Source organism: Rhinichthys klamathensis, unplaced genomic scaffold, assembly GCF_029890125.1.
Source record: "Rhinichthys klamathensis goyatoka isolate OS25496 unplaced genomic scaffold, OSU_Roscu_1.1 h1tg000251l_1, whole genome shotgun sequence".
Classification (NCBI taxonomy): Eukaryota; Metazoa; Chordata; class Actinopteri; order Cypriniformes; family Leuciscidae; genus Rhinichthys; species Rhinichthys klamathensis.
In genome coordinates, this window is record NW_026606773.1 from 199,672 (window position 1) to 220,619 (window position 20,948).

Genomic DNA, 20,948 nt, shown 5'->3' on the forward strand with positions numbered 1-20,948 from the left:
TTCGTATCCTCAGACACCGACCAGTTCCAGGTTACCCGACAGATACACATCTTTTGTGATGCCTCTGAGCAGGCTTAAGGGTCTGTCTCGTATCTGCGCACAGAGAATGATAGTGGTCAAGTTCAGCTTGCCTTCACCATGGCCAGATCTAAAGTTGCTCCTAAGCGAAGACATACCATACCTCGATTGGAGTTATGCGCCGCCCTGAATGGCGCTCAGCTAGCCAAACTGCTTAAGACTGAGCTTACTGTGGAAATCAGCAGAGTGTTTATGTGGACAGATTCCACAACGGTACTCGCCTGGATCAACTCAGAATCATACAGATTCAAAGTTTTCGTTGGAACAAGGATAGCGGAGATCCAAGACCTTACAGCAGGGTGTACCTGGTGATACGTGGACTCTGATAGGAATCCAGCAGATGACCTGACCCGGGGTAAAACCCTCAAAGACCTGTCAGTGACCAATAGATGGAGTCAAGGACCATCATTCCTCCTTGAACCTGAGTCAGCATGGCCAATAACTCCTAGTCTACAAGCTCCGGAGGATAAAGCAGAGCATCGTAAGGGAATTTTCTGTGGCATTTCAACAGAAATTATTCTCCCAAGCATTCCTGATCCTGTTACTCACAGTTCCTGGAAGGAGCTAGTAGAGGCAACAGCTCAGAACCTTAAAGGAAAAGAACAGCCCTCAGCGGCAGATTATCAAGCTGCAGAATTGCTCATCCTCCAGAAATCCCAGAGTGACAGTTTCCCTGATGATTACAGATTACTTAAGGCCGGGAAGCCTGTACAGTCAACCAGTCGGCTACTTACCCTTGCACCAGAATTTGACGAGTCCAGTCAGCTTGTCAGAGTTGGTGGCCGTCTGCGACGGGCTGAAGGACTGGAATCGTCAGTAATCCACCCCGTAGTTCTACATCCTCATAATTTCAGCACTAAATTACTGATCCAGGACTACGATTACAAGCTCTGCCACCCGGGATCCGAGAGAGTTTTTGCAGAAATGAGGAGAAACTTCTGGGTATTGAGAGGACGCGAAGCCATTCGCAAGCAACAGCATTTATGCAAAGAGTGTCAAAAGTGGAAGAGCAAGCCAGTTATCCCCAAAATGGCAGATCTACCACCAGCCCGCTTGAGACTACATAAGCCACCATTCTACAGTACCGGAATGGACTGTTTCGGGCCATTTCAAATTAAAATTGGCAGGCGCTGTGAGAAGAGGTGGGGTGTAATCTTTAAGTGCCTCACTACAAGAAGTATACATCTGGATCTTCTCACTTCCATTGATACAGACTCATTCCTGATGGCCTTAAGGAGGTTTGTAGCCCGGCGTGGCACACCATTTGAATTAATTTCGGACCAGGGCACCAATTTCCGTGGAGGAGAAAGAGAGCTCCAAGAAGCCTTTTCTTCTCTCAGCCCTCAACTCCAACAACAGCTCGCCAAACAGAAAATATCCTTCCGCTTCAACCCACCGAATGCTCCACACTTTGGTGGAGCCTGGGAAAGAGAGATTCGGTCAGTGAAAAATGCCCTACGCACCACCATTGGCGCACAGGTTGTGACCGAAGAGGTGCTCCTGACAGTCCTCATTGAAGTTGAAGGCATTTTGAACAGTAAACCATTAGGATACACCTCAAGTAACATAGCTGACGTTGATCCTGTTACGCCTAACTACCTGCTCATGGGGCGGCCGGATAGTTCCTTACCACCGGTGGTCTATCCAGCTACTGAACTCATGGGGCGGCGGAGATGGAGGCAAAGTCAGGTATTGGCTGATCAGTTCTGGTCGAGTTTCATCCATCACTACTTACCTACACTACAATCTCGTAGCAAGTGGCATTCCGAGGTTAGGAACATTTCCACTGGAGATGTAGTTATGGTTGTAGACCCACAGGTCCCACGTGCTTTGTGGTTATTGGGCAAAGTTATGAAAACCTTCCCTGGTCCAGATGGATGTATTAGAGCAGCTGAGATCCAAATCAATGATAAGGTTTACACCCGACCTGTTGCTCGTTTGATTCCCCTGCCTTCTTTCTCAGACGAAGATTTATCTGTCCAGGACTTATCCCCTAAAAACTGATTAAGCCTATAAAGAACAAATACGCTCAGCATATTTGGGGGCGGCAGTGTTAAGAAGACACAGCAAATGAACGCGCTCTACATCAATAAGCGCGATCTCCGGCCAATAAGAGCGCTCTCCACTGCGTGACGTCAGCCAGTGTGTGCCTGCTGAAGAGAGATTAGCATTAAGTTTCCTGAGGCTGAAACAACAGCAAAACTTCTCCACAGAGTGGACATTCCTTTTAGTGAGTCATTGAAAATACACCACACATCTATAAATGTCCACTATATGAGACTTTTGAACAATAAATGCCCGTGGTCTGACTGTGCTGTCATGTCTGAATAATTTCATTCAATTCTGGAAACTGAATCCTGACTCAGATGTCCTGACCGACACACCAGTGCGAACACGCACCCACCTGAACTAGTGCATATAGAGTAAATCCCTTTTTCACAATCATGTCATACTGAAAAATTCAACTTTGCCATCACAGGAATAAATTACATTTTATAATGTATTCACATAGAACAGTTATTTTAAATGTATGTGTGATATATATAAACCATACTTGTCCTCAATGTCTCGAATAACATTTTCATGCCAACCCAAAACTTTGAAAGTGTAAAAGTAAACGTTACAAGTGTGTTTATGTGATAAATAAATGTCTAAAATGGGTCATGCCTCTCTCACACTGCAGCAAGACGGGACCTAAACACACTGAGAGAGACAGAGAGATGATGAAATAATCGAGAAGGATTGCCGAAAGAAAAGGATGAAAACTGTGTACAAAAGAAATAGAAGCTTTCTAGAGCAAAACGTTTTTTTTTTTTTAAATCAATAGAAAAGGAAACAACAGGGAGAGACACTATAAAGAGAGCAAACACACTTTTGTTCCTGTATAGTTATGTCTGTGGAGAATGCAGGCCATTTCACAATTACACTCCTAGTCAGACACACAAACACACACACACACTGCTCCTGCAAACCCACAACCCTTTTTGTTACACACACAATTAAAACACAGAGTCAGCTCCAGCTCCATCAATCACTTGTGTGAGAGCGAGAAGAGGGTGGACACATGACACTAGTCACACGGAAGATAAATGTTGGACGCTACAGAACACGGTCATGGCAAGCACGTGTTCCAAGCACTATATCTCCATGTGTTCTAGAACTTCGACCGGTCAATCACAACGTTACTGTCACAGGACACCACAAGGAGGTTTGTAACACCTTGGAAGGGTTGCGCTAGCCATAAAGTCTTCCTAAATTGGGACGTAAAGTTCACACTAGGAGCTTAGTGAGTGACTTTTGTTTTTAACTAACTCTGCTTTTAATTTGGTTTCACCATTTGTTCAAAGTTGTGATGAAACAGAAGTCGCAACAGATAATTTATTTTGTATTGTGAATTTGTGACGTACATCCGAGTGAAACATGATTTAAGAAAGAAAAAGGGACTTGGTTCTATGTATCAGTTGATGAACGGATGGAGGCAGATCTGAATGCGAGCTTGTTATTGATTGTAAGGAAGAGGCAGAGTTTAAGCAGAATAAATATTAGGAGATTAACTTAAAAAAATTAAATATGCATGGATGAATCGTGCACAACAAGATCAATAACATGCTTTTAGAAAATGGGGTTTTTCCATGCCAAATTTAGGCCGATTTTTACTGGAATGGTCATAAATCTCACCATAAAGGAATGGGTAACGCTTAATTTTACAGTGTCATCGTTGCATATGTTACATGTAGACAGTTATTATAGTAATAACTAAGCTATAAATTGTGCATAATTATTACATGCAACTAAACCAAACCAAAGCTTAACCATTTAGCAAGTAGGCTATGTATTTAATTAATATTACTCAGTACTTAAATGTAAATACAGCGTAACAAAGACACCTTAAAGGTGCAGTGCGTCATTTGTAGCGGCATCTAGTGGTGAGGTTACGAATTGCAAACAATCAAAAGTTACGATGGCCGAAAGGAAAACATGTCGTCATCTGAGACAGCAGAGAGTAGCCAGTTAAGCAATGAGGTTTCTTTACAAAAATAAATTAAGAAATGGTGTTTACTTTATTATTCAGTAAAACGATATGTTATTGCGAATATTATTGTTACTTGTTCATCATTGTGTCAGTGTTTTATTCGCGGACTTAGCTAGCTTCTTTGCACGAAGAACAACATAGTGACGAAACGCGCTCTGTAGTAGTTTGTCCGTTTAGGGCTACTGTAGAAACATGTCGGCGCAAAATGGTGACTTAACATGTAAGGGGACCCGCGGTGTATGTAGATAAAAATGGCTCGTTCTAAGGTAATAAAAACATAATGGTTCATTAAGTAAGGTCTTTATACACCACTGAAAACATAGTTATGTATATTATATTGCATTTCTGTCCACAGATCCTCCAAAATATTACACAATACACCTTTAAAATAAAGTGTGACCAAGTAATGTAATGGGTGCATAATTTGAGGTTTAATTTTATTGAATAATTTACTATTTGCAAAGCCTCTAGATCTTGTCTTTAAAACCCTTGTCTAGTTGAATCATGTATAACCTAAAAAAGTTGGCACAGCTGGAGCAACCGACCTCTCCATGGAGAAAGCAATAAACTGGCTATGGTGCATTGCAATGACGTCAAGAAAAATGAAAGTGTAAAAGTGAAAAGTCACGCAACCAAAACTTTTGATGCAATACACATAGACATCCATTGACCAACTAGTTTCAGACAAATTGGTCCTGATTTGCTGTATTCCCAATTCGTTTCAAACTCAAAACACACCTTAAACATTCATGTGCGTCAAAAGCTTTCTTTGGTCTTCAAGCACTCTCAATTTATGACCTTAGGTCTCAAGTCATGAGAAAGCACCACTGAAATGGGTCCCCAGACGGTCCATAAAGAGAAACCTGCACTACCGATAACGATGAGATGCAAGACACCCATAAGTTATTTTGTCCATCAGGTTTTGACCAGCTCAGTTCAATCACCTTATTGTGTTGACTAAATTATATATGATGCTCTGTCAATTGAGCAATACAATGACAAGCCCTTCCGTCCGCACGAGCCATTATTTAATTAATTCGGGTCGTTAAGAGAGCTAGGGGCTGTCTGGGAAAAGGGGTTGGGTCAGCAGTCCATTACGGCTGATAGATTTCTGCATCTCGGTAAATTGATTAAACAACGTGATGAATGGACACTGAAACACTCAGCCAGGAGGAGAATACACGGACAGGGGCGATGATGTCATCGAGGAGGGCGTGGAACATGGGAACAGACTGTTCTGTTACAATTTGAGAATCCTGGCAGGATGCAGTTGACCGTTATGCAACAGACGTGCAGTGATTTATTCTCTAGAATCGCTCATCCTAAGGTCAAGATACTCTCTAATGGGTTCATCAGGGGTGCATTTGACGCCAGGGTGTGAATTAGTAATTTACGGGCAGGGGAGGTGCTCTTACACTGATCTCACCAGAGGACAGTTATGAATTTATAATCACGCCCGCATCGTCTAATCCAACGAGCTGCCTGGAAACACAAGGTTCACTGAACATGGATGAAATAGAGTAAATGTTCTGCTTGAGAGTCTGCTTTGACACTCAAACGAAATAATGAATGAATGAAAAATGTCAGTCAGAATTTAAGCAAGGCATCATGAGTGCGCCAAACCTCCACATCAAGAATAATAAAAAAAAATTATTCTGTGATGCATTATGTTAAGTGCCAAAAGTTCAAATTTTAAACTACATTGACGTTTAAATTCAAATGCATTGAACTGTGGGATATTTCAAATTCCGATGAATCAGATCTTTCAGGAATAATATGTAGGCCTATAAAATATACAAAATACGGATGTACAAAACTTAGCCTAGTTGATGGGTTGTCTGAACAACCAGCAAACCAAGACAATCTTAAAGGAATGGTTCACCAAAAAGAATAACTTCTATCATAATTTACTCACCAACAAGTCATTCCAAATCTGATGACTTTGTCTTCCATATGTAACTCTATGAAGATAAGGTTAAGCCAATAGTATTGAAAGTCAAGGGGGGGATCAGGGCTCTCAAGCTCCAAAAAGACTTTGTCTACGCAATGTATGCATATTTCAAGTCTTCTGTACAATAGCTTTGTGATCAGATGTAATCATCGTTCACTTACTTGCTCATATTTGGGTGAACTGTCTCTTTAAGGAAGCCCGGTTTACGGTCGCGTTCACCAAACATGTTTGTAAGGAATATATGGATGTCACTTGCTAATTGACCATTCTGACCTAACCCTACTGGATACTTTTTACCCCAACCACAATAATAATAACACTTTTTTTTTTTTTTTTTTTACCAAGACTGCCCTTTCCACCCTGGAAAGGACAAGATACATTTATTTATATTTGTAACATTTAATTTTCCAAAAAAAAAAAAAAGTCTTAAAGATATTAAGCCCTACAAAATGAACACATTCAGCCAGTGAAGCATTGAGGAGTTTGATTCTCCAGCATACAGCAGGGGACGGTGGACTGGGGACCATGTGGACATGAAGTTCAATTTGGGCTCAACCACAGGAAGCACCAGCCAAAACTCTGTAAGTGCAATTTCAAACAGATGGAGAGCGTGAATACTGCGGACAGTAATGCTGTTCCCACAAACGACGTCACACACACCACAATTCATTCCTGAGCTCATGTACAATATGCAGAAACGCTGGAAAATTGCACATTCAAGCAATGCATAAAGAGAATAACAGTAATAATATAAGTTTGTTTGAGGGTCCTTGAAATTTGAATGTTGCTTATTGATAAAATGTGGTTATGCCTCGTTTGTATGTGATTAGAATCCTCTATACACAAAAATATATACATTCAAATCATCTTAGAAACATTCATTATCTCTTAGGCTCATATTCCTTTATCAAAACTTCAGCCTATAGACAGAAGTATTGATAAAATACAGTGCAGTACAGTACGCCGTGTACTGTGGTAGGCATATACAGTTCATATACAATGCAGAATATTTACAGTAAAACATACATGAAACAAATTCTCATTCAGAGCTATAAGTTGGACATAATGTTTTGAAAGGTACAGGCATGTTAGATTTTTTTAAGAATGTTGACATTAAATTAAAATGCAGCTTCATGTAATAAAGTAATTTCCCAGCACACACCGAGTCTTGTATATAACATGCACAGAATAATTTACTGGGTCTGAAATGTATGAAGCAGTAATACATCTTTTATGCTTGCTAAAATGTGATGATAAATTTGTTTTGAACTGTATTTAGGTGATTATTGATAATGTAAACCTGGCAAGGAAAAGGAATAATAAGGCTAATATTTTTAGGAATTGTACTCTCAACTTTAGAACTCAATATGTTAAGCACTCTGGGAATTATTTTGTACTAATATAACCTAAGAAATCAAAACTTCGTCTGGCAGCTCTCATTGGGTAGCAATGCTAGCAAATGCTAACAGGCTAGCGAAAACAAGGTATGAATGGCTTGTCTTTCCATATTGAAAAATATAACTAAAGTAGAATAGTCCCTTTGTACTATTATAATTCAATAAAATTTTGAATAGCTTACTGGCTATCTATATAGCCATAAAATAATATTTTTTGGCACCTGTACAAAATGTTTAACAGATAATGTTGTGAATAGTAGCTACAGAGATACACGCATGTTGAGTCTCTTGTCCTATTGAATAATAATAATAATATATAATACTAATACATAACATTAATAATAGTTAATAATAATACCACCGCTAAAAAATGTACATAATCAAGAAGTCATGGCAACATATGTTTTTTCCCCATTACTTTAACTAATAATTTAAAGATTCAACTCGATTTTTAAGTCAGTTTGACAATTTAAATGAGTTGAAATGACTTGTAACGGCAACTTGATTATGTTTAAAAATAAGGCGTAGGTAGAAATTTTTACGGTGCAATAATAATAATAGTAATAATAACAACAATTATTATTAGAAGTAGTAGTTATAGCAGTATTACTAAAATGCTTATGCTAATATGCAAATGTAAATGCTATCAAAATGTTACGAAATCTGTTGGCTTATAGGGTTTTAGCATATGCTATAACTTTTTTTTAGCAACATTAGTTTAATACTATAAATGGTAATATCCAGGTGCATATTCTGTAGCTATTGAGTTTTCAATAACCAGTATGGATAAGTCGACCAGTTATATTTGGTAAAGCAAATAGTTCACCCAAAAATTAAAATGTTGTTGTCATTTACTCACCCTCAAATTGTCCCAAATCTGTATGAATTTATTTCTTCTGTTGAACACAAAAGAAGATATTTTGAAGAATGTTGTTAATCAAACAGTTGACATTAGCCATTGACTTTCATAGCATTTATTTTTATTTATTTTTTTGGCTACCGTCAACAGTCTGGTTACCAACACTCTCCAAAATATCTTCTTTTGTGTTCAATAGAAGAAACTCATACAGGTTTGGAACTTGAGGTTGAGTAAATGGAATTTAATTTTTTTAATTTTTGGGTGAACTGTCACTTTAAATTCAAAATGTGCACAACAATTGAGGCAATATATATATATATATATATATATTGCTTGTCTGTATGCTTACTTCCATAAGCACACGTATGTCACCAAAACATTTGAGCAAATGCATCATTTAGAAAGCATCTTGTTTTAAGTGTCATATTATTATAAGAGAAATTCACATATTTTAATTGATATAAGCATAAAAGCATCTTATTTCCAAATTTGGAAAGTTTTAGAAATGTGTTTCAGATAAGAAAATGCTCAAAAAAAGTGCATCTGGATAAAAAAAAAATATATATATCAGATTGACTGCTCTGTGACATACGTGTGTTATGAGGGGTTCGTGAGCATTTGTACAAGGGGAGGTGAGAGATAAAGTCCTCTTAAAAATGTAACATGATCCAAGTTAAATTAGTATTATGAGAATCCAAACTTGTTGAATCCAAACTGGAAAAGTCACTGGTGGAAACGAAAATAAAAGCTGCTGTACTGTGCGAAGGAAGCCAATCCACTATAAGCTGGACCAATTCAGATCAGAAGTGTCCAGAAAGTCTGCAGAAAATAAGCTAGAGGAGTCGTGTCCATTCATATGTACCATCCCTGGCTCCTCCCCTTCAGCCCCGCCCATTCCAAGCTCCATCCAATCCATAGGATCGGGGGCGGAGTCTACCAAATCTGAAGCCGAGTGATTGGAAAAGCTCATGTCACACGTATCCATTGGGGAACGTGGGTGGTCTAGGATACTCGGTGTGCTGAGCATTTGGTTGTGGAGGTCTACGATTAGCATTGTCGGTCCTCCTGGCTCCAATCCCAGCAAAGGTTTGCCAGTAGTGCTTTCCAGGAAATCTTCAAGACGCCCACCTCCTGTGCCACAAATGCCGTGAGCCTTAATGGAAGGAGGTTGAGATTCTAAAATCAAAGTTTTGACGGGCAGATCAGAGGGAGGGGAAAGACAGAGAGGGAAGGAGCTCGAGAAAAGGGGCGTGTTTGGCCGAAGCCTTTCGAGAACAGGATCAGGGGCGGCTTTGAAATTCTCAGAGATTTCTGTAGGATGCAGGAAACAAAGCATGAGTGTGAGCAACTATACACTTTTCTCATCTAAATTACTTTGGATGACACTAAATATTCAAATAAATCATCAAAAATCACCTCCACGCTGAATTAGGATGTCAAACAGGTCGTCAACCTGCTGATGGCAGCCATTCTCCTGCAAGAACACCAGCATCATTAAATATGCCAACATGGAGAGCCACCGGGATTTCGGTCAGTAATCAGAATTGGGATTTGCTCCACGAAATCCATTAAATCATTCAGTAAACAAACGAAATGGGAAAACTGTTCTAAATCAGCACCAAGTGATGACAAATCATTGATTTACAAATTAAGGGTCAGAAAAAATGTATATGAAAAGAAAACAAACTCTCAGAGGAACAATAGAAATTTGAAAGAAGATGGAAGAGAGATGGAGTACAAGACAGTACCTGATGGCAAAGAGCTATGGGTGAACACAAGGTGGAGGGAGAGAGCAAAGCATGCTGGTCCAAACACATCTTCTCCTGACAGACAGACATGGATGCATGTTACAGGATTCGTTCTGTCATTATTAACTCACCCACATGTTATTCCAGGTAATTTTTCCATGGAACACTAACAGAAATTTTCATAAATAAGTTTACAGGACAAAAACACCAAACCATGACATTTGCACCATAAGAGTAGACCATTTTACTACTCGTCTTCTTGGAATATATGATAGCTTTACTTGTAATAGTCTATACGACTTTAGTAGTCGCTTGAACCACACTTGTGGTGCTTATTTGTTGTTTTCGTAGATTGACAGATATGTTCACCATTGAAAAATGAAAAAAAATTGCATTAAAGTTGTCCTTTTGTGCTCTACATAAAAAAATTCAAGCATACATGTTCAGAAAGACATGAGGGTGATGAAATGACAGTGTGGTGGGAAGAGATAGAGGTACAAAAGAGAGTTTGGTAATACAAAGTGATACTTAATGTGGTTAAAAGTAGAGTTGGTGATGAAAATAATGCCATGCCAAACTACCAAAAATAGTTACCATGTATGTTGCAATAAAGGTCTAAAGATGTTGCCACAAACAAGCTGAGCTCTATTTATATCACAGACCTATAAATCTGTACTCCACTAACAGAATCTGTGCCTTATAGCAGTCTAGACACAACTGAATTTCGACTGAAGTTCCTATTAGAATTCCTGCCTCGTATGACACAGATTTTGTTATTTACTTGTAGAAAAGAGTCTTGCTGGCCCCAAGACAGTCTTTATACAGAGTACAGACACAAACATAAGCTCTGCTCCAAAAACCCTTTTTTGAAACTCTTTCTAGCTTTACACAGTCAACCATTCTTAATCTTAGGTGTTCTGAGATCTCTTTTGCTCAAGGCATGCTTTACATGAGGCAATGCTTCTTGTTTTGAGCAAACTCAAAGAACAATTTTTTCTTCTTTTTGGATTGGACTCCGGGATAGCAGATTCATGACTCCAGTTACTTTCTTGTGAAGACGTTAGACTAGGGAATCACATTTTAACTGACCGCAAACTTTTGAACAGTAGTGCTTTGTCAATTATTGTGACTAAAACGAAGATCTGATTTAATGCATAAACCCAGTGAAACCCAAAGGGTTCACATACTTTGTCATATTGTACATGCGATGCTACATTTGAATTTGGTTAAAACAACATGTATATTAGAAGGTACCATAATGTAAAAGGTATCTATAGATGGGCATCAAACAAGGTTTTGGAACAGATCTTTAGTACGTACACTAACAAAACACTTACATTGTTGTTGTTGTTGGGAGATGAGGGGACGGGCTCCATGTCGTTCATGGACTCCACTGGAGAGAAGAACGGTTGGAGCTTGTATGGTGCTGATATGGATGTAAAGCTTGATGTTTTGTAATTGGTCGTCACGTTTAGGTCTGGCTTTAGTGCCTGTCAAAGTAAAAACATGCATCTCAATTAGTCCCAGTGTTAATGGGCTAAATAGCCCATGCCTGCAGCCCTCATTTGAACACCAGTCACAGTGATTAGTCATTAACATTTTAATAAGCGAGTTTAAAAGCCTCATAATTGTGTTCAATGACTTGTCAGGAATAAGTGATGCTGCTTTATTCATATCATTCATTTATATGAAGGGAAGATGGTCATTTTCTGCGAAAGTCCTTTCCTATTAGCTATCATAGACTCTCAATTACACTGACAGCTTAAAGAAGGAAGGCTCTATTCAGAATAGCATACTAGCACACTACTCATGCAGTATGCTTTTAGGAGAATGTAACAAGTATACTGTGTGTAGTATGCATATTTTATATATGCATATAATTCCCCTATTAACATTTGTATATATGCAGTATATAATCAGAGCACAATGCACATTGTTCTGTATCCCACAATGCAATGCGCAAAGTCGCAATGTGACTTGACCTGGCATGTGGTAATTGAACTAGAAGTAAGATCATCTGACATATTTTTTTCATTTCATTGATCAGACTGACAAAAGTTAAACATTTTACACAAAATCATGTGATTATGTAAGTATTCTGTATTCAAAAAGTATTGTTTCACATACTATTTGAAAACAAAAACAATGTGTATAGTCTGCAGTATGCAGTAGTACTTCATTCCAAATAGTACAATGAATAAAAAAGTGGTTTTGATTGAACAAACCTTTTTGATTGGCTGTTTCAAAATGACAGTTTGTATGGGCTGTTCCCATTGAGTGTTATTGTTAGGCAATTCAGTCACTGTTTGGTTGGGAAACGTTGTGGATGTAGACTGTAGTCTCTGAAAATGACATAAACGTCAATGATTGCATAATAAATGCATAGACTTTGACAACTTTAAGCATTGAGGCTCACATTACCTGTAGTTTGATCTGATTGGTTACTTTGCTCTGGGGGCGGCGACCTCTGGCTGGTGCGTCTGTGTTTTGATTTGACAGTGTTAGCAGGAACTGGTTGCCATTACTGTCGGTCACTATCGCGGGGGTGGAGTTTGGGTTAAGTCCGTCCACTGGGAATGAAGAAACAGGACTTGACTGCTGGTTGGTAAGTGCTTGAGGCAACTGTTGGAAAAATGGAAAAGACAGAAGGATAGTTAAAAACATGAGATGCTATAAAAGTTAAGCATCTAACTACTGCTGTGCCACAAACGTAACCCCAGGGGGCCGCAATGTAGTGGTAGGGTGAGTCGGAAAATGCCAGAGAAACACTGTACTGACTTGTTTTTGTTGGTTGTGCTGTTGTTTTTGTGTTTTCCTCTTCCTCTGATGTGCTTGTTGCTGCAGGTTACGCTGATTCTGTTGCATTATGAGCTGCTGCTGCTGCCGGTCCTGCTCCAGCGTCCTTTGCTGCTCCGCCTGCGGGAACACCTGTGGCTCTGTTACCATCTCACTCTCCTCCACCACCTCTATGACTTCTTGCTTTATGGTCGCCCTGACCGCCTCCATCGTGACACCAGAAAGTTCCTTTCTGAGTCGGACCGACACGCCGACCTGTTTGCCCTCCAGCTGCGAGCGCAACGATTCGACCAGCTGCTGCTTCTGCAGAAGCATGCGTGTGAGTTCCTGAATGCGCAGGTCTTTCTCCTGCAGCATCTGGTCCTTGTCTACAGGGGGCGCAGCAGACTGGGACAGCAGGCAGCAGGAGGAAGGAGACGTCCAGCTGCCGGGCTCCTCTTTAATGCAAATCGCTGTGGGGAGAGGGGAAGGAGGCTGCAAGGACAGCTGGGTAAGAGGAGAGGTCACCTAAACGGGACATACATAAATAATATTATATCATTAATATTAATATATTAAATAATTATAATGTTATTATGTGTGTAAGAAATAAATAATTGATTGCTATACATTTTATTGATCATACATTTTCTCATAATATACATTGTACACCTAGTTTCTCAAAGAGGTTTGTTTGAAGATTCAGTCTCTCTAAACCCCTCCTTTCAGTGATCCTACTATCCTCTGATTGGTCAGATCAGTTGCCCAGTCTGTTGTGATTGACTCTGCTCTGATAGGTCAGACGGCCCAGTCTGTTGTGATTGATATATTCTGCTCTGATTGGTCAGATCAGTTGCCCAGTCTGTTGTGATTGATCTACTCTGCTCTGATTGGTCAGACGGCCCAGTCTGTTGTGATTGATCTATTCTGCTCTGATTGGTCAGATCTGTTGCCCAGTCTGTTGTGATTGATCTACTCTGCTCTGATTGGTCAGATCTGTTGCCCAGTCTGTTGTGATTGATCTACTCTGCTCTGATTGGTCAGACGGCCCAGTCTGTTGTGATTGATCTATTCTGCTCTGATTGGTCAGATCTGTTGCCCAGTCTGTTGTGATTGATCTACTCTGCTCTGATTGGTCAGATCTGTTGCCCAGTCTGTTGTGATTGATCTACTCTGCTCTGATTGGTCAGATCTGTTGCCCAGTCTGTTGTGATTGATCTACTCTGCTCTGATTGGTCAGACAGCCCAGTCTGTTATAACTTGTCCACTCTGCTCTGATTGGTCAGACCTCATCCTTTTTAAGATAATAACTTTATTTGCCGTGCAGTTTGATCTTAATTTTTTTTCCGGACATTTAAACTTTACAAACAGCTATATTACACACTGCATGAAAGGAAACATTCAAAAAAGCACAATAGGGGCACTTTAAAGGGATACTCCACTTTTTTTGGAAATAGGCTCATTTTACAACTCCCCCAGAGTTAAACTGTTGAGTTTTACCATTTTTGAATCCATTCAGCCGATCTCCGGTTCTGGCGGTACCACTTTTAGCATAGCTTAGCATACATCATTGAAGTGGACAAGACCATTAGCATTTCTAAAAAAAAAATTACCAAAGAGTTTCGATATTTTTCCTATTTAAAACTTGACTCTTCTGTAGTTACATCGTGCACTAAGACCGACGGAAAATGTAAAGTTGCGATTTTCTAGGCTGATATGGCTAGGAACTATACTCTCATTCCTGCGTAATAATCAAGAAACTTCACTGCCGTACCATGAGTGCAGCAGGCGTAATGATATGACGCAGCGCCTGAAATAGTTCCGTTGTGTTGACGGAAGGTAGGAAAAATATCGAAACTCTTTGGTAATTTTTTTTTTAGAAATGCTAATGGTCTTGTCCACTTCAATGATGTATGCTAAGCTATGCTAAAAGTGGTACCGCCAGAACCGGAGATCGGCTGAATGGATTCAAAAACGGTAAAACTCAACAGTTTAACTCTGGGGGAGTTGTAAAATGAGCCTATTTCCAAAAAAAGTGGAGTATCCCTTTAAATATTTTCTAATCATTACAAGCCAGTGTGATGTTTCTGTCATTCTAACGTAGATGGACTTTTATTTTTAACCAAATAAATGAATGAATAAATAGAAATATTAACAAATACAATTCATAGCAATGAATTTTAGAATCATATGATCCACAGATATAAATAATTTCTAAATTATGTTATTTTATTATTATTAGTTTGAAACAAATTATTTAAATTATTATTAATTCAATTAATTATTATGCTATACATTATTAGATCAGATATATTTCATTAAAAATAAAGTAGGCTTTTACTTTCATTTGACTGTTGCTGAGGTCTAGCCAAATTATTATTTTGAAATAATTAATTTTAATTGTTATTATTGATTATTAGACCAACAGATTTTCATTGAAATCTAAAGTGGCATTTTACTTTCATGTTTACTGTTGCTAACATCTAGCCTAATTATTTGATTAAATAAAATAAACTATTTAAATTACTATTTATAAAATTGATTATAATATTATCAATTACTGTACATAACCAATAGATTTGAATTAAAAGTGGGACTTTATTTTCATTTTACCGTTGCTGAAGTCTATCCGAATTATTATTCTGAAATAATCTAAATTATTATTAACAAAAATATTAGTTATATTACCATCAATTATATAACCAACATATTTTCCTTACAAATAAAGAAGGATTTTATTTTCATTTTACTGTTGCTGAAGTCTAGCCTCAAGCTCACATCTGATTGGTTTGTGGTGAGTGAACATTCGGAAGTGTCATGCAGTTTTGACACTAGACAGCCTCTAGCTGTTGTGGTGCAATGCTTCATATGTCGCTTCCATTCCAGACACAGTGCAAGGTTTTCTGTAAATGCCACTTAGTAACGTTTCACTATCGCTAATCCAGAAGTTACCCATTCTCATTTGTCTGAAAATGCTAGTGGTAAGAAAGCATAGAAGAAAACATTTACCATTTCCCCAAAAGCATCCCCATTACAGCTTGTTTCATCTGGGCTCAGTCCAGTCGATGAGCGCTCTGAGTGGGCGGGGGAAACCGGAGGGGAGGAGCTAGTGCTGCCAAAATGCATTATCTGTGGTGCTGTCACCTGAGCTCCGCCCCTTTCAGCAGTGGCAACGAATGGGAAGGAAGCAACCACCATACTCCTGTCTCTTAACTGGTAGAGGGAAGAGTCTCCTCCCGCTACAGGGGCAGCTGTTGAGTGTGTTTTGGTTTTAGAAGATGTTGGTGCACTGACGCCACCGTGCTGCTCCTGAAAATTCTTCAGCCGTTCAATAAGGTCATTTTTAGTGCCTGAGACAGTTAAGCCCCGCAGTTTTAACTCCTGCTTCAGCTCTGCCACCTGCAGGAAATGAAGAGAACGACAGGATGTGACAAAAGGTCATTTGATTTAATGCATTTTGAATAGTCAGTCAGTAATGAGTAGTGTAATTAAGAATGATAAGTGTAGCATGCGATTCAACCTTTAGCTCATCCAGGTTAGGAGGCAAAGGCCCTATTTTAATCCCGCCTCCATTTGCAGTGTTCTGCTGATTTTGACCTGTCAGATTAGTGGATGTTGATTGAGGTTGCGTGTCATTCCTGGATGATGACGGGCCATTGGCTGAGGCAAGCTGCTGATCAGCAGGAGGCCTAAATAAAGTGTAAAAACAAGATAATAACAGTAATATATACACTACTGTTCAAAAGTTTGGGTCAGTACATTTGTATTATTTTTTTTTTGAAAGTGTTCATACTTTTATACAGCAACGAAGCATTAAATTGATCAAAAGTGAAAAAGTGTCTATTTTCTATTTTCAAATAAATGCAGTGCTTTCTATTCATCAAAGCAGCTTGAAAATTTTTTTTATATTAGAATGATTTCTGAAAGGTCATGTGACAGAAGACATGAGTAATGGCTGCTGAAAATGCTTTATCATCAAAAGGAATAAAACATTACATTAGATATTATGAAATTGAATTTTAAAATTATTATAATATTCCACAATATTACTGTTTTTACTTTTTTTAATCAAATAAAGGCAGCCTGGTAACACTTTACAATAAGGTTCATTAGTTAACATTAGTTAATGTAATAACTAACATGAACTAACCATAAGCAATAAATGTGTTACTGTATTTGTTAATCGTTGTTAATGTTAGTTAATAAAAATAAAGCTGTTCATTGTTTGTTCATGTTAGTTCACAGTGCATTAACTAATGTTAACAAGATTTTAATAAAATATTAGTGAATGTTGAAATTAACCTTAACAAAGAATAATAAATGCTGTATAAGTGCAGTTCATTATTAGTTCATGCTAACTAATGTAGTTAACTAATTTTAACTAATGACCCTTATTGTAAATGTTACCAAAAAAATCTTAAAGTTTGTAAGATATATATACACACACACACACACACATAATATTGTATATAATTTTTTTATATATAATATGTATTTTCAATATTTCTTCATATATATATATATATTATATACTATATTTTATATATATATTTAAATAATATATATATTTCATTTTTCTTTATCCTTTAAAAAAATATATTTTTCTTTTTTATTACAATATTGTTTTTAAATGCTTTTTTTTGTAAAACATGCATAGTTCAATATATAATCAACATACAAATATGTGTGTGTGGCGTATCTTACTTGGGCGGAGCAGGTAAGATGGTGTGGTAGTTGTAGTTTTGCTGCTGTTGGTTTATGATCTGTAGCTGAAGGAAGAGCTGCTGTTGATAGAGGAGTTTGGCGTAGGAGGAGTCGAGCAGAGGCGGAGGCTCACGCTCAGGTTTCTGGTCCGGAGGAACATACTGGTGATATTTCAGCTTCCTTACTTTGGGTTTATTGTCTCTCACCTTCTTAGAGCGCTGAGCAGGGCGTTCACTACTCACTTTACCACCCTAAAGAAGACAAAAAAGAGATTATGATTAAGCCTTAACATGTTAGTTATTCAGACAAACCCCCATCCCAGGTCAAAGGGATAATAACCTTTAAACTAGTAGGGGAATGTCACCTTTTGACCAATGACATTTCGATGATAACGACGTTTCCAGTCTTTCATAATACCTGGATAAGTTTTGGATACATATACATATACACACACATATATATATATATATATTTTGTGCTTAATATACTTAATTTCTACTTAATAGTGTCCAAAATATTCTCAATATGGGCAAAAACTAAGACTAGCATGGAAAAGGATTTATCTTGTGGCATTATTGCACTGTGCATGATAGGACACGTGTGCAAGACTTTAAATTGTAATTACAGCTGTCCTGGGTTAAATGAGGAAACGTCACCTTTTGTAGTGCAGGAGCTTGCTTGTGGCCTGTTGTTCCATTGGCTAGTTTCTGCTGAGGGGCGGGGCCAGCTGCGTTTGGCAATGGAGGTGGAGGAGGAGGGGGCGGGACCTAATAGAAACAGGAGGAGCACATGAACTTAAGCAACTCCATCACGACTGCATGACTTTATTCAGAGAGTGTGGGCATGTGTGTGTAAATGTGACTACAGGACCAAAACATTAATGCGTGCAGATGATCAAGTGTGAAAAGGAAAAAGCTTGTTAGAATAAGTGTGTGCGAAAGTGTCTGAGTGGATGTTTAATGAGCTGAAGGAAGATGGTGAGCGTTGCAAATAATTCAGAGCTCTAGAGAGTTGACTGAGCATGAGGAGCTACACGAAGACTTCCAAGTGTGTGTGTGATATTCTGATGATGATAGATTATTATTTATAAGCCAGAGGGGATTTACTGAAACTGCCAAGATTTGCACAGGTTTAATGGAAAACAAATTGAGACTACCTTTATGTTTTGAGACACTCAATACTATGCGCTTGAAGTATACATGCTATTGGTGATGAGAAAGTATATACGTTTGCCATACTTTTACATACCACTAATCCCTTTATCACATACTGTTTGCATTGTTATTTTAGTATTATCTATATTATATTATATTATAATATGGGGCTGATGAATGCTAGAGTCTGATTGATTGACGAATGTTCTAAGGTGTGCAATTATTTTCAGGGAAACGCACGGCTAAAGTAGTCCCAGGCAGGTCTTTCTTGACCGCATTACAGTTCCATATCACTTCGCCAAATGATTTCAGTTATTTTAGCTATAGGTTTTTACAGCCGACAACAGCAAAAGAACAACGACACTGACCAAGGAAATAGATATAGTAAATAGGGATGCAGCGATCCACATTTTTTCACTTCCGATCCGATCCCGATACCTGAATTTGGATATCGGCCGATACCGATACTTTTCCGATACCAGAGCTGTGTTTGCTTTAATATTATTATTATCATTATTGTTGATTTTATATGATGCTGAAATAAACTCCTCTCTACAGGCAAGTATGATATGTACGTATGTATGCATGTATGTCAATATATATATATATATATATATATATATATATATATATTAAACAATAGATAAACAAAAGATAGACAATTAAACAAAGATACACATTATACAGGCCTACACAGTGCTTTAATTTCAGGAAGGTCTACTAACATTATTCAGGTATGGTCTAAAAATAATTATAATAAAGTAATCAAAAGTAAAATAGCACTGCAAAGTTTATCATAGATAGATTTATGCTTATTAAAGCTAAAGTTATTCATTCAAGAGCTGTGAGTGATTATCTCTTTGCCTTTTGTTGTTTGATTCTCAGTAATGGAGCAATCGTCAGCATGTTTATTAGACTGCTTCCCCTTTAAGAACGAGTGCACCATATTTTCTCCCAACTATTTCCATAACTACGTCCATTTTAGACAAACTGTTTAAGGGAATCTCCAAGCCGGTCATTTTGACATTTTTGTGTAGGCTACATTTGATCGTTTAGACGTGCATATGAAGCCCAAAGTATAATGTGCTTGTCTCGTTGCGGTCTGTTTCGGAGCGCGCGACGCGGGAACAGCTTCTCTTGCGCAGATTTTTGTGCTTTTAATAGCTTTTTTTATTATTAAAAGCGTCCCGCAATTTAGCAACAGTAGAGACTGCATTTTACAACAATCACCGATCATGCTGATGGGCTGTCGTGTTGTGCGCGCTGTGGCACCGCGTGAGAGATCTCTCTCTTTCTCTTCTGGACTGCGAATAGCAAACATGCATCACAGACAAATGGTTTAATTAATACGGCTTTGCAAACATTGCATTTTGCTGTCTTGCTCTGCTGTGGTGTTTCCAGTGTGAAGTATTTCCACCATAGGATTTCCACACAGCGAACATGTTGGCAGCTCAATGCTATCCTGCTAGCTGGCTGCAAACTGCGGAATGGATTTCCTGAGGGGGGGTCTCTGTGTCTCATTGAGCCGCACCTCCGTTCAGGATATCCATTCCACAGTTTGCAGCCAGCTAGCAGACTAGCCGGCGGGCCGCGGGAATCACTTTTGGAGTCGTTTCAGCAGACTACGTTAAAGCGCAGACATGGCTCATGGATATCGGATATCTCCGCAGGTTGGATCGGGAAAATCCGATACGTGAATTACGCTGGTATCGGTCCCGATACCGATACTGGATCGGATCGGCCCCATCCCTAATAGTAAACAATAGGATAAAAAAGACAAATTATTTACATGTTTTTGCCACAAAATTACGTTTTATTGTGTACGGATATTTCACACTAGCGAGATAATGGCGTTGTTCTTGGACCAGATAAACTACTTACAATAGAGACGAACACTGTTGAGAGACACAAACTCAGGCAACATACGCTTAATCTCTCTCTCTCTCTCTCTCTCTCTCTCTCTCTCTCTCTCTCTCTCTCTAATAACAGCATTAGTCCGCTATCAGTGGCTCAAACCTCCATAGCTCTAAAATGACGTCAATTAGCAATGGAGGCGTGGGATGAGATGTGTAAGAGATTAGTCCTACACACAAGAGAGTTTTAAGGACAAAAACCTGACAAATGTCTTGAAATACATGATCTGAACAATGTCTTGAGGTGTGGTAACAGTAGAATAAGCGGAATAATTGACTCCGGGCCATTGAATTATTGAATTATCGCTTCGAGTTGACAATTAATCCTTACATATA

The 20,948-nt window shown here is 38.5% G+C and overlaps 1 protein-coding gene across 12 annotated transcripts in view; it reads right to left on the minus strand.

The window, feature by feature from the left end:
* Window positions 1-8,799: 8,799 nt before the first annotated feature.
* The window catches only part of mrtfaa (myocardin related transcription factor Aa), a 49,589-nt gene continuing 37,440 nt past the window's right edge, over window positions 8,800-20,948 (minus strand). For 5 of the 12 annotated variants that reach the window (XM_056266629.1, XM_056266619.1, XM_056266623.1 and 2 more), the window contains 11 exons: window positions 18,202-18,312; window positions 17,546-17,796; window positions 16,362-16,530; window positions 15,851-16,240; window positions 12,845-13,369; window positions 12,488-12,691; window positions 12,292-12,408; window positions 11,398-11,556; window positions 10,067-10,141; window positions 9,735-9,792; window positions 8,800-9,629 (listed from right to left, as the gene is read on the minus strand). In XM_056266629.1, the coding sequence (XP_056122604.1) occupies window positions 9,097-9,629; window positions 9,735-9,792; window positions 10,067-10,141; window positions 11,398-11,556; window positions 12,292-12,408; window positions 12,488-12,691; window positions 12,845-13,369; window positions 15,851-16,240; window positions 16,362-16,530; window positions 17,546-17,796; window positions 18,202-18,312 (2,592 nt within the window). In that variant the 3' untranslated portion in view covers window positions 8,800-9,096. The remainder of the gene's footprint in view (window positions 9,630-9,734; window positions 9,793-10,066; window positions 10,142-11,397; window positions 11,557-12,291; window positions 12,409-12,487; window positions 12,692-12,844; window positions 13,370-15,850; window positions 16,241-16,361; window positions 16,531-17,545; window positions 17,797-18,201; window positions 18,313-20,948) is intronic. The other 7 variants (XM_056266620.1, XM_056266622.1, XM_056266621.1 and 4 more) reach the window with 7 other exon arrangements.